The 12,997-nt window shown below is 35.6% G+C and overlaps 1 protein-coding gene across 1 annotated transcript; it reads right to left on the reverse strand.

Annotated features, from left to right (window-relative positions):
• Nucleotides 1-4,398: 4,398 nt before the first annotated feature.
• Nucleotides 4,399-8,825, reverse strand: LOC121410137 (heparan sulfate glucosamine 3-O-sulfotransferase 1-like). The gene is made up of 2 exons (XM_041602024.1): nucleotides 8,687-8,825; nucleotides 4,399-6,273 (listed from the first exon to the last, which is right to left on the reverse strand). The coding sequence occupies exon 2, from the start codon at nucleotides 6,162-6,164 to the stop codon at nucleotides 4,986-4,988; it is 1,179 nt and encodes a 392-aa protein (XP_041457958.1). The 5' UTR covers nucleotides 6,165-6,273; nucleotides 8,687-8,825; the 3' UTR covers nucleotides 4,399-4,985.
• Between the last annotated feature and the right edge of the window lie 4,172 nt (nucleotides 8,826-12,997).

Genomic DNA, 12,997 nt, shown 5'->3' on the forward strand with positions numbered 1-12,997 from the left:
CCGATTTAGTATTTACCATTCCGTCCAATTTCCATTTGGTTTAATTTTTATTTGATCTAATAAGTCTAACACCACTTGGTCAATTCCTGTAACAGATGGAAAATATTTATTTGGGATTTAGACAAAAAAGAGTTTGACCAACTGCTACTGCTAGACCAAGAGGATATAACCCCCACTCCAAAAAAATAATAATACACACATATACACACCCACACACACATCCCACAAATAGCGACACAAATCAGGATGAACACACACACACTACACACCATTATTCTTATTTTTATCATTTTTGGGGGGTGTGGGCGATAATTTGTGGTTCTAGGTATCTTTTTTTGACACAAACTGGCACAATAGAGACCGGCACGTGAAGCACAAAAATTGGCGCGAAGCGACAATTCGTGCAGGGGTGACAATTAGTGCAGGGGTGACAATTCGTGCAGGGGTGACAATTCGAGCAGGGGTGACAATTAGTGCAGGGGTGACAATTCGTGCAGGGGTGACAATTCGTGCAGGGGTGACAATTAGTGCAGGGGTGACAATTAGTGCAGGGGTGACAATTCGTGCAGGGGTGACAATTCGTGCAGGGGTGACAATTAGTGCAGGGGTGACAATTCGTGCAGGGGTGACAATTCGAGCAGGGGTGACACAATTTATTGTGCAGGTGCGATGATTTGTGGTGCTACACACATGTCATAAATTTTCAAACATGAATGATTCATGTTGATATTTTACAGGCAGTAACAATCTAAAGCCCGTTTCATAAAGACTTCCAACCGTTGTAACTATCATGGAGACTTTGAATGTGATTGGCTGTTGAGCCCTGTTACCATGGTAGTTCGATAGTTTTGTACCTTTTATGAAACGGACCCATGTACTCAACCATTGTGAGACGTGTAGCTTTATCTGTGTTCATGCTGATTTTTAATTCCATTTTCTTGTCTGCAAAATCCCATTCGTATCAACTGAATAACCACCCCCCCCCCTTCTCCTAAGGGTTCATTCTCACAAAACACATTTACACATGTGCGTGTATTGTAAAATTGATATTTCTTTAATCAAACTTCATAACATTGGTGTATTATTTTAATACATTATTACCAACACAACTATCTCCTTCAATATATCACCAATACAATTAGTAATGTTAGAATAAATATATTGGGGTCGTAAGCTTATTGGGTAACAATAAAACTCTGGGTTTTATACTAAACTAACAAGAAATTTAGTCCATATTCCTGCGAAATGCTTGTTTTAATTTTCCCTTATCAATATTTATGACAAATATATTCATTAAAATCTTTTTGTATCCTCATGTTATTATTCTATTAACAACAACTTTCGAATAAATGATTAAAAATATATATTTTTTCATGACTGTGGGAAAGGGCACTCCATAAAAGTTTGGTCTAAGATTGTTTATTTGTTTGTTTGTTTGTATTTATTTCCAAATACCAAAAACATACGATGAAAGATCTACTCATTAAGTGTTGTATGTTTCCATTTTTTTTTGCAAGTTCAAGCAAGCTTTTCATTATTTAAAGACACGCAGTTTCACAGCGACATCTCGAGTCATGAACAGCTCAAATAATCTCTGATTCCATTCACAGAAAGCAACGCATTGATCGATTAGTCTTAAATATAATTATATAAACCCAACAGCTAAACATAATAATGACAAACTTACTTTAAGCCTACATTATTACAACTATGTTAAACAAAATGGCCACACTGACAGATCAATATCCCAAACAAGTTTCCGATATCAAATGGCCATATATCGGTATCAAATGGCTTACTATCTTTAGATTACCTTCCACTATGAGGATATACTTAAAACGTGCATTTGAAATATTATGTACACAAACAATTCCAGTGAAATTAAAGGGGAATGAAACCTTTGGAACAAATAGGCTTGTGTAGAAACAGAAAAATCAAAGAATAAGAATAAAGAAAGTTTGAGGAAAATCGGACAAATAATGAGAAAGTTATGAGCATTTTAATATTGCAATCACTAATGCTATGGAGATCCTTCCATTGGCAATGCGACAAGGATGTGTGATGTCACTGATGAACAACTTTCCCTTTGGTGGACTATAAAATACCCTCAAAATGTCTCTTTTTGCTTTTTCTTATGATGATACAAACTCTTTATCCATGATGTATTCTTAAAAAATATGTATTACATGCCCTCATGTAGAAAGAACACATGATCTATGGATAATAAAAGAGGCAATTCAAGTGAAATATATACTAAGGTAATGGGGAGAGTTGTTCACAAGTTACATCACACATCTTTGTCGCATTGCCAATTTGCTATCTCCATAGCAATAGTGATCGCAATATTCAAATGCTCATAACTTTCTCATTATTTGTCCGATTTTTCTCAAACTTTTGTTGATCTGTTTCTTTGATTTTTCTGTTTTCACACAAGCTATCTTGTTCCAATGGTTTCATTCTCCTTTAAAGAAAAACAAATACATCGTGTGTAAAACAAAATGACACGTTGTACATATATATACTCAATAATCGCATATCTATTAAACAAATTACCGCAATAATCATAGGCGGCGGAAGAATTTGGGTTGATAACCTGTTTTTTTTTTTTTTGCTTGTCACATTTTTCACTTGTGTCCATCCCAAAATTTAAGGTGGACCCCCTCCCTACATTTTTTGCCTTCCACCGTCAATGGCAATAATGCGATAGACTATTCTCGCCTGTTTCATGCAGACAAATTTTAGTGTACGAATACGATGTAATATACAGTACGTGTAAGGTAAAATGCTGTAAGGGAAGAATTACAAATTGTGAATGTGATTAAACAAAAGTATCACTTCCAATGTTTTCCCTTCCAACACGAACTAGGAAAGATGGAGTGCATCGCTTATCACAAAGGCCAAAGTACGTCTAGTCACTTGAAGTCTGTTTTACATTCTAAACCAGGAACGATTAAACAAGACTTGCTTCAACTTCAAGTTACGTATTTGGTGCACAATGCAAAAATCTTTATCGAAGATAGGCCTCCATAAATTTTAAATCATGCTATAACAAATAAACAAATTTTAATTTAGAGCAAACTCCTAACCCCAGATATTATTTCACATGTTATGACTGTTTTGATATCAACTTGAGACTTGAGAGCTCGGTTTACCAACGCTCCATATTAATGAGTATTTACCACCTAATTTGTTTTTGTCCTTTTCGGTCTAATTCTATGGCAAGATTCTCAGTGGAATATAAAATTAACATTAAACAAAATAGTTTAGATGCACACGTAATTGTTTAATTTGCAACTTCCAGGCAAATTACAGTTCTGAAGAGCAATCGTGCCTCAAAAGTTAAAGATGGCCGTATAGTGATCAACATCTCAGCTGCACGCAGCCATAAAGTATATTGTCCATCAACAGCAGCACATTCTTATTAAGACATCAACATAGATAATTCGATTACACAATATCACCAATGTACATCACATAATAATTTGTTTTGATATATTCCATTCTCAATACCGCCTACAATCATTACAATGAAATACCAATATACTGTACGCGAAGATTCTGTGTTCTCTTACCTTTCTTCATCCTCAATATGAGATACGTTATGAGACAAATATATGATTTTACCCTGTCAAGCCAATTAAAAACCTTCACATATCACTTTAGATCAGTATGCAATGATAAATCATGTTTAAAAACAATCATTTTGCAAGAAGAATAAAAAGTAGGAGAATGGCGATTACATAAGTTTACGAAATCAACAATACATGCAGAACTACAACCTTTTTAAAAGTGATATGTCGTAGAAATAAGGTAACTCTGCCTAAGTCAACCTTCCATAAGTCAATAAATCGCCTAAGTTGAAGCAATGTTTAAGACTTGATTATTTAATATATATATATATATATGTATATTAACTCTGAATGAGAAGTATATATATATATATATATATATATATATATATATATATATATATATATATATATATTGTAAAGAAATGGATGAAGAGAACAATGGTAGACGTAGCTTAAATCAAGGTTCCCCAGAGCTATCTACCCTTTGGAAAAATTGGTTATGCCGAAAAAATGTCTCTGCCGGGAATCGAATCCGGGCCCCCAGCTTTGAACGCCGGTGTCTTAACCACTAGACCACAGAGACGGGCTAGTGGCTAGGCCGACCGAGATCCGATTGACCGTCAGAAAGACAGATTTTCGACACTATACCAAATTTTTGAACAATGACAAGCCGTCATGCCTCAGCTGGATCAAAGCTATTGCTTCGATACAGTACACGTATGTGAGAAAGTATACAAATAAAAAGAGTTGCCAAAGCTGTTGTACATGTATAGCTTCACACATTTATATATATATATATATATATATATATATATATATATATATATATATATACTTCTCATTCAGAGTTAACTACAGGCAACTCTGCCTATCTGTTCGATTTAGGCAAATTCGACTTAGAAGAAGTATGTTTTTTTAATAATCAAGTCTAAAAAATTTCTTAGGCGACTATTTGATTTCTGGAGGTTGACTTAGGCAGAGTTACCTGTATGCATGTTCATTGTTTTGACACGAGCAATGATAAACATTTTATCTTTAATAAAATCAAACATTCATACTCTGTTTATTCCATATATTTGTTAATGAAACAGTTGCAAAAACAAATGAAATGAAATATTTTATGTGAATTTGTTGATTCGCTTGGTAAAATATTTGTGAGTGCATTTTGTGCATTTTTTTTATACCAATACATTCGTCCCCGGTATTGAATTTTCATACCCAGTTTAATAAAGCTCCCATATATATAATTACCGTTGCTTGGCACTTTTGAGATGCAACATAATGTTGGCAATTCACAGGCATGCATTTTTTGTATAATAAATTAGTTTAGAAAATTATTTACAGCCAAATATACAAATTTCAACAATGTAGGTTCCATTCGAACCATAGAAGAGAAGGGATATCAGATCTTAATTACTCAATAGGGTGGTAATTAAGGGGAATATCCCCTATAAGTTCCACGTAATGTTTTAGGAGAAGAAAAAGATATCGACAACTGTTCTCAAAATGTCCCCGAAGTTTTGTTATGGTAACCTCGCTAATCACTGGGTAATCCACATGCAAGCGTGGCATACATATTGACTGTGGTTTTTGAAGACAGAATGTACTGGTATTCATATCAAACCTGAAGTAATCAGGTTTGAAAAATGGTTTTACACCGAGAAATTCTTCGACTTTAGCCACGGCTTCATATGGTTTTCTGGCAAATATTTCTGCGTTTACCGTAAGGACATGGTTTGCCATTAATTTCTTGATCCAACTCCTCAAGTAGTACACATACAGACTATCAGCTATGAAAATGTTTTTATGTGAGACTTGATCAGGGCTTCTCAGAACTGTTTTTTCGAAAGTATTTTCTACAGTGTAAGACATCTTTGTTGAACCTCTCCTGCCATGCTTACCTTTACCACTGACGAGCAGACGATCTATTGATCGAGATTCTTTAAAGACACGCTTGAAGTGTGAAGAAGTCATTTTAGAATCGTGGATCCGTTGATGAGTTAGAAGATAGTCAGAAATAGACCTTGCTACAGGATCACGCAACATCATGATAATTTTGACATCATCTCCAAGAGTCTTTGAAACCCTTAAAGAAGCGTTCCGATGATACACATAACCTTCTGTTGACTCTACTGTTAATTGACCGGGCAAACTGAAAGGCATTTGACTTTTGTACCATTCTAATCCACGATTAAAGTTCTTATCGAAGAATTTCACTTCGTAAGCTGCAGTAGCAAGCTGTGGGTGGAATCCTAAAAGCCTATTAAGAGTTCGAGTACCTGATGTTCTAGCGCCGATGATGAGTACTTTGGGTAATTTCTGTTTACATCCAAGTGAATTTAATTCATTGTTTGGTTTCAAATGCTGCACCCAGTCAGAGGAGATCGTATAGCACCTGTCACCACTGGAAGAATCAACTCCTCCTTGAGGATGCTGCCTTTGTTGCTGCTTCAAAGCAAGTGACTTCCCTTGGTAGTTGAGTACTGATTCACTTCTATGGCAGATGACAGAGTAAATTCGTGTGAAACTGATTATTGCCGCGACAATGAGACAACCGAAACAGACGGCCAGGAAGTATAATCGAGATGACATGTCGTTAGGATGACTGCGTGTTCAATCATTTAAGAATATTTCAGGCTACTGGTTTGGTTCGCCACGTTACTACTCCAGCATCACTCCATCTTACAGATACGACATTGTCCTAAGAAACAACAATAAAAATCTATAATGTTGGTAATTATGATGATGATCCTCCTCCTCATCATCATCATGGTAGTGGTAGTGATGATTAGGAGGATGGAGGAGGATAATGATGGTACAAAATGTAATGATGTTCACGCAATAATAGGCCAAATGGGAGGATAGGATAATAACCAAAGATGATAAGATGATACAAGTCTCTTAAAGTGAATGACGATAATGACGGCGATAGGACTGTCAAAGTTTTCAACCAGAATGAGCACCGTGTGTGCAAACTTATAAAAAGTTTGGGAAATTGACTAGTGCTCAATTTAGGAAGAGTTATATGGGTGAAATCATGAGAGTGGATGTAAATCGTGAAAGAAATGTCCTTTAGCTAAGAAGGTTGACTTGAATATACTTTGTTTTCATTTTGATCTCTTCTCCTGATTCTTTGAAGCCCCACTGACCCCCCCCCCCTTCCCCCGTCTAACACACACACACCTTGGCCATATCATCTGCTTATAGTGCATGGACCGCGTGTTGTTTGGGAAAGCGTGAATAAATAAAATGTGAAATGTTAACCTCTTATTCTGGAGAGGATCTGTATATCTTCAGATCCAGCTAAGAAATTACCTAATAAGAAAAGTTATGTTTTATTTTACCTCGGGTTAAAATATTCATTTTGGTAGCAGAGTTATTCAATGAATGCATCAAACCAATTTCTGCGAGCTTTACAAGAGGGCAAAGTACAAATAAACAAACAAAATTTTGTTTCTTTTTACAAATAAGAAAATCATGAATCACTTGAGTCTAATTCACGAATATATTGTATGTTATCAGTTCGTAGATGCAGGGAAATGTTACTGTATTCTAGTTTTATATACTGCATAGTATAACGGCAAATAATTCACAATTTCATATTTTTACAGAGATATTGAGAAAGACAGACAACAACAAAAAATGAGAAGGTTGAATTTTGTTTGGAAAAATTGAGATTGTGCGAACTGCGAGCGAGCCCCCAAATCAGTGCTCATTGAATATTCATGAAGACATGCTTTCACCGAAATAATGTTATTCCTTGTCCGATTTTTGTTCGAATTTGTTCAAATCTGTTTGAATCATTATTGTAAGCCTACAGAATACCCCTGTAATATTTGACAGATAATAAAGGTAAAAATCTGCTTGATATTATTCGAGATTCATTTTAGATTAGTTTGAATTTGCCTTTTGTTCATTCTTGTGTTTTTAGTGCAAGACATGACAATTTGAGTTTGTCCTTATTCAGCTCATTTGCAAGATATATAATGATTAATAGAAAGTGCAACACAAAACTAATTCCATTTTGTTGGGGCAGGTTAGCATCCAACCCCGGTACGCAAGTCGAGTTCTTTACATATTCATCCAAAATATTTAATCAGTTGGCATCTCTTAGATTTTAAAAGCAAAGTTTTAAAACTCCCGGGAATTTGGAAAACATTGCAAAATCTTAACCAATTAAGTGTCATTCTAAGTTTTCCGCGACTTCATTCCCGGACTTCGTAAAATTAATTTCTATCGAAAACTTATAATTCAGTTAGAAATTTTGAAAGTGTTCGATATATGGGAATGTTAGGGGTGAAATATCCTTCCCTTTAAGAGACAACCGTCTGTTTATGGTGTATTCTAGGTAACATCGAATCGGAGACATATGGAACATTCATGGTTGGATGGTTGTGATCTTTTGACTAGAAGGGAACGTTTCATAAAAATCATTGTCAGTTATTTTTCTCTTCTAAAAATCCTTGCATCTGATGGGCTCAGGGAATATCACTGACGACTCTTCGTGATACGATCCCCAGCTGATCACTTTCACTGTATTTGAAATGATTATGAAGCTGGATAGCTCCCTTGAATAAGCTTGTAGTACATAATCAAATTCACTCCCTCCCTCCCCTCCCTGGGTTTCCTCTTTAGATCTCACTGCATGGCCCGAATTGGGAAAGTGTAGGCTATAGCTGGCAGGGATGGTAGTTCGCGCGCGATTATTTAATAATTATGATAATGACATGGCTTTGCTTTCATCGCGACTTTAATCTCCCTGGTTAAGAGTATAACGCGGATTAGTTTAACCCCTTGCCCCCCCCCCCCCCCCCTTTGCGGTAATAGCGAGTTTGAGCCTGCATATTGATGATGTTACCTACATAATCCTAGTTAGAGATATTGTGAGAATCGATTGACATAGAAAAGAAATCATATATGAAGCAATATTCAAGGAATATAATAAAAGCAAGCCAACAATGCAGGAAAAGAAAATCAATAAACACCCCGGTAAATACCGATCAAATCAATGATTCTTAATTATGAATTGCAATATCAGCGACTATAATTCACATCTGATCTTTATCACTTGTGACGAAAGAGTACGGATGATATATCATTAATATCGTACTTACCATATTGTCAATTGCCGATCAGTATACAGGAGAAATATATCAGCCACATTCACGCTGCTGTCTGTGTTCACAGTACACCATGTATGCGTGCGACAATAATACATTCGTCTGTTTCTCAATCTTGACCTCGTCGATCTTCGCTCGCGGCTCGCGAATTTTTAAACCGTAGGATGGCCACTGAAGAAAAATGAATTATTCATGAGTGGTTCGCTTCTTGCGATTAATTAGTCTTTGATTCAAGGGTATAGGAGACCCTTATAAACTTCTCTTCTTAAAATAATTAAAGCAATTGGTTATTATTCTAAATCACCCCTGTTGATTATAAAAATTACCTATTTGTTTTGTTTTTAAAGTAAATTAGTGTTTGTTGACGGAGGAATACTCGGATCTAAAAGCTTCAGGTTAGAAATATGTCTGTATTTATAGACTAAATGTACAACGTGACGACATTGGTGTTGCTCAAATCTCTCCGGTCTCTCTCTCTTCCTCTCTCTGAGTCTCTCTTATCTTTTCATGCTTTGTTCATATAATTTCGTTTGCATCTGCATTTTATACCAATACTGAAAACGTATATTTTGAGGGGAAAAGTTTATTTTCTTAAATTGTTCTGTGTCCAGATAATTTTCATTCTCTAATGTAGGACACTGCCTAAACAGAATGACATTTCTCTCTCAAAGTACACGTTTACTTCTTCAAACTTTCTTTCACAATATAATTACATGTTACATTATGGTTTAAATATTGATTATGTATCTATCATCTGTCATGTATCACTGAACACATACATGACATCACACCCGACCCTTCGCTCCCTCGCCCTTCACCCCCCCCCCCCCCCTCTTTCTCTTACTCCATCAGACTTTCTTTCACATTGATCATAATTATATATAACATTACAGTTAATATTGCGGTTTATTAAACATGTTAAATTGTAACTTTATACTGTATACATCCCTTCACACAACTGACAAAATGGAACATAACAATAGAAAGCACTGTGTTGTGTTTACTGGCCTATCATGAAAGCATACTTTCTGTTCTCTCTCCTCTAAAAAAATAATTTATATATGAACACAGAAAATCACGGATATGTTCAGCAGCTGTTAACATTTATCCATCACTGTTAAAGGGCAAGTCCACCCCAACAAAAATGTATTTGATTAAAAAGAGACAAATCAAAGAAGCATAACACTAAAAAATTCATCAAAATTGGACTTAAATATGAAATTTATGACATGCTAAAGTTCCGCTTAATTTAACAAAACAGTAGTCGGTATGCAAATGAGGGGACCAATTATATCACCCACTCACTGGTTTTTTGTTTGTTTGTTTTTGCATTTTATTGTATTTATTCAGCTTTTTGAACACATTGATATGAGGTTATAGGGTTGGTTGAAAAACATGATTGTACTGTATACCAACTGCTATTAAATATTGCTGGTTGTGAAAAGAAATTGATTAACTTAATTGGTATAAAATACAAATAACGGTATACCGAGTTAAAACAATTTCTTCATCAACCAGATTAATGTGATGCGATTAAATGAAACATAAACTTTCCCTGTCCCACAAAGTTGAAATTATAAAAAAGATATAGTAGTGCGGTTATTGTTTCAAGCAATATATAAACATATACGTGCATGTATATATACGCTTTAAAACGGCGCCAGCCCAGAACTACATGTAGGTCTTAAGTATCATTCCAAAATAGTATTGTCAATTAAAACAGTAAACAAATACATTTTCTTCTAACAGTAACAGGATTATCACTATAGGCACACCGTCACTTTAATTCCAATCTTTGTTAAATGTATTTAATTCTTGTCAAATATTATGTCTGTTTTTTTTGTAGTATATCACTGATATGAATTACCATTTCAAGATTGAAATAACCTCTTTGTCAGAAAGACAAACCCAAATAAGTGAACTACCCTGCGGAGATTCAAACAATATAAGAAAGGCATCCAATTCAAATTATTGTTGATTGACTATTAAAATTTGATATGAATATTCTGTAGAGCGATCTACTGTACACTCGTGCACCCTGACCTGAGCCTTGTGTACCACTGGGATCTAGATCTAACTTTACATACGGCAGCCCTCACCAATTCTAGCTTCCAACATTAACCCATTGCATGTACCATGCGGGGTTCGATTTATATTAACCAATCGCCTACATAAAACGTCATGATATCATATAAGTTAGTAGTCAACTGGTTAAACCTTGAACAATAAAAACTTCAATGGCATCAAAACTTCCCACAAATCAGGCGCGAGTTCAGCTGTGTGATCTCGATTTATCCATATAGTCTTTGCTTTCTAGTCCTTAAAAATATTAATTCTTATTTTGTGCGGCGAGATATTTCGTAGTAGATCTAGATTTAATCTTGGATTAATAACTACAATATTATTTTTTATCAAGATGGGGGAAAGTATATAATTCAAGACGAAAGAACTGTCATAACATAAGCAGCATTTAAATGCTCACAATAAACACGGCCTCTATTACAGACTAGGGTATTGAGGGAGGCAGATTGCGAAGCGAATCGCTCATGAATAATTCATGATTCTTCAGTGGCCATCCTACGATTTAAAAATTCGCTCGCGGCTCCTGGTCAAAATTGGTTTTCAGTAGTCTGCTTCCAAGTCTTGAATATATTTCACATTTATGGCAAACACAGAGTGATCGATGGCATATTCAATTAGCCTTTGGAAACAAGATATATCTGTGCACGTAGCAGACTATTATGCTGTATGCTGTGCTGCTTGTAAAGTATTGAAATAAAAGCAGGTTCGAATAAGTAGATTTTAAAAAAAATAGAAGCATGATGCTGAATTTTTTTTATCGAATTCGGATACAAGTAGGTATAGTCAAGATTCAATTCAAGAAGCTTACTGAGTGGATGTGACCATAGCGTTAATTATCGATCGGATTCCCCAATTGCATTTTTATCAAGATGTGGCAATAACTTTTGTGAAAATTAAGCGAAACTTTATATCCGTTTAGATTTTGATAAGATATATTCAGCGTTCAAGTTATGCTATACTTTGATTTTTCTCTTTCTTTCAAAACAGTACGTTTGCTGGGGGCGGACCGGGGAATTGCCCTTTAAATCTCCCCCTCCCACATCAATCAGCTTTAAAACAATTAAAAACAAACTTTCTTCTCCCTGGCGACGATTGGCACTGCCTTTTCTTCTTCTGTCCACCGACCTCCTTCACTGCTTTCAAATTTCTTTTTCTCTCTCTCTTCCCTTCTCCTTTTCAGTGTATCTTTCGGTGCCAGTACCATTTACATCAGTTCGGAAATATGTATAGACCTATATTTGAGGTCATTTTGATCAGAGCAAGTGTGGTTTTTTTTAATTTGGATTGATGTTTGCATACAAAGCGCGGAATTCTAGATCAAACGATAATTGATTTTTCTCAGATAATTTTTTTCCCAGGCCGGATAGCTTCTTATTTGCGAGCTGCCAAAAGGGATCAAGTTTAGGCCTATTAACTGAGTAGGCCTATAATAGGCTTCGATTTATATAAATGTTTTAATGGGAGCTTTGCAGCTAGGCTAGACCACGCAGGCTCGTATAAAGCACAAAAAGGATCCATGATGTAATGTGAAATGAGGTCCAGCTATAGGGTGAAGGGGATGGGGCGGCACGGATATAATTATTACCGACAAGACGACTTATGCTATAACGTCATTTCTGTTCTTCCTTGCTTATATGTATTCTTTTTAAGTTCTTTTCTTTTTCTTTATAATCATTTTTTTTTCACTTCACTTCTGGAATGACAGAATTCCTGCCCCTAGCTGCTTCGGCGCCCGGCCAATGGACACTGGGTAGGCCAGGGGCGGATTCAGGATTTTCCAAAAGGGGCCCGGGGGGCACATTTTTTCCGAGGAAAAATCTGACAAGCAAAAAAAGAAAAAAAAAGTTTTTATCCAAAAATTAAGGATATTTCGTCTACGAAACAATTGGACAAGCAAAAAAAAACAAAAAAAAAACTAAGGTCTTCACTGTTCACTTTCATAGGGGAGCCGGCCGGGCGTACTGTACGGCATTTATTTGTCACTCATCAGATATGGAATTCTTTTATCATGATTATAAGGGGATTATAGGGTACGTGTATTAAGAAAATTGTCAATATTAACACGGACAATAGGAAGAGGCCTACCTTTGTCCTTTAAAGTGGAGTGTATGGGAGTGAATAGCAACCTTAAATTGCCCTCGACATATTTTTACATCCAACTTTATTCCCTAATTGAACTAAGGCTAAAAATCAGAAAACATATAGTATTGTCTTTGTTTTTCC

The sequence above is a fragment of the Lytechinus variegatus genome, chromosome 3, assembly GCF_018143015.1.
Source record: "Lytechinus variegatus isolate NC3 chromosome 3, Lvar_3.0, whole genome shotgun sequence".
Taxonomy (NCBI): domain Eukaryota; kingdom Metazoa; phylum Echinodermata; class Echinoidea; order Temnopleuroida; family Toxopneustidae; genus Lytechinus; species Lytechinus variegatus.

Excerpts from the sequence above, each read along its gene's own strand:
- LOC121410137 (XM_041602024.1), bottom strand. The coding sequence starts at position 6,164 with ATGTCATCTCGATTATACTTCCTGGCCGTCTGTTTCGGTTGTCTCATT.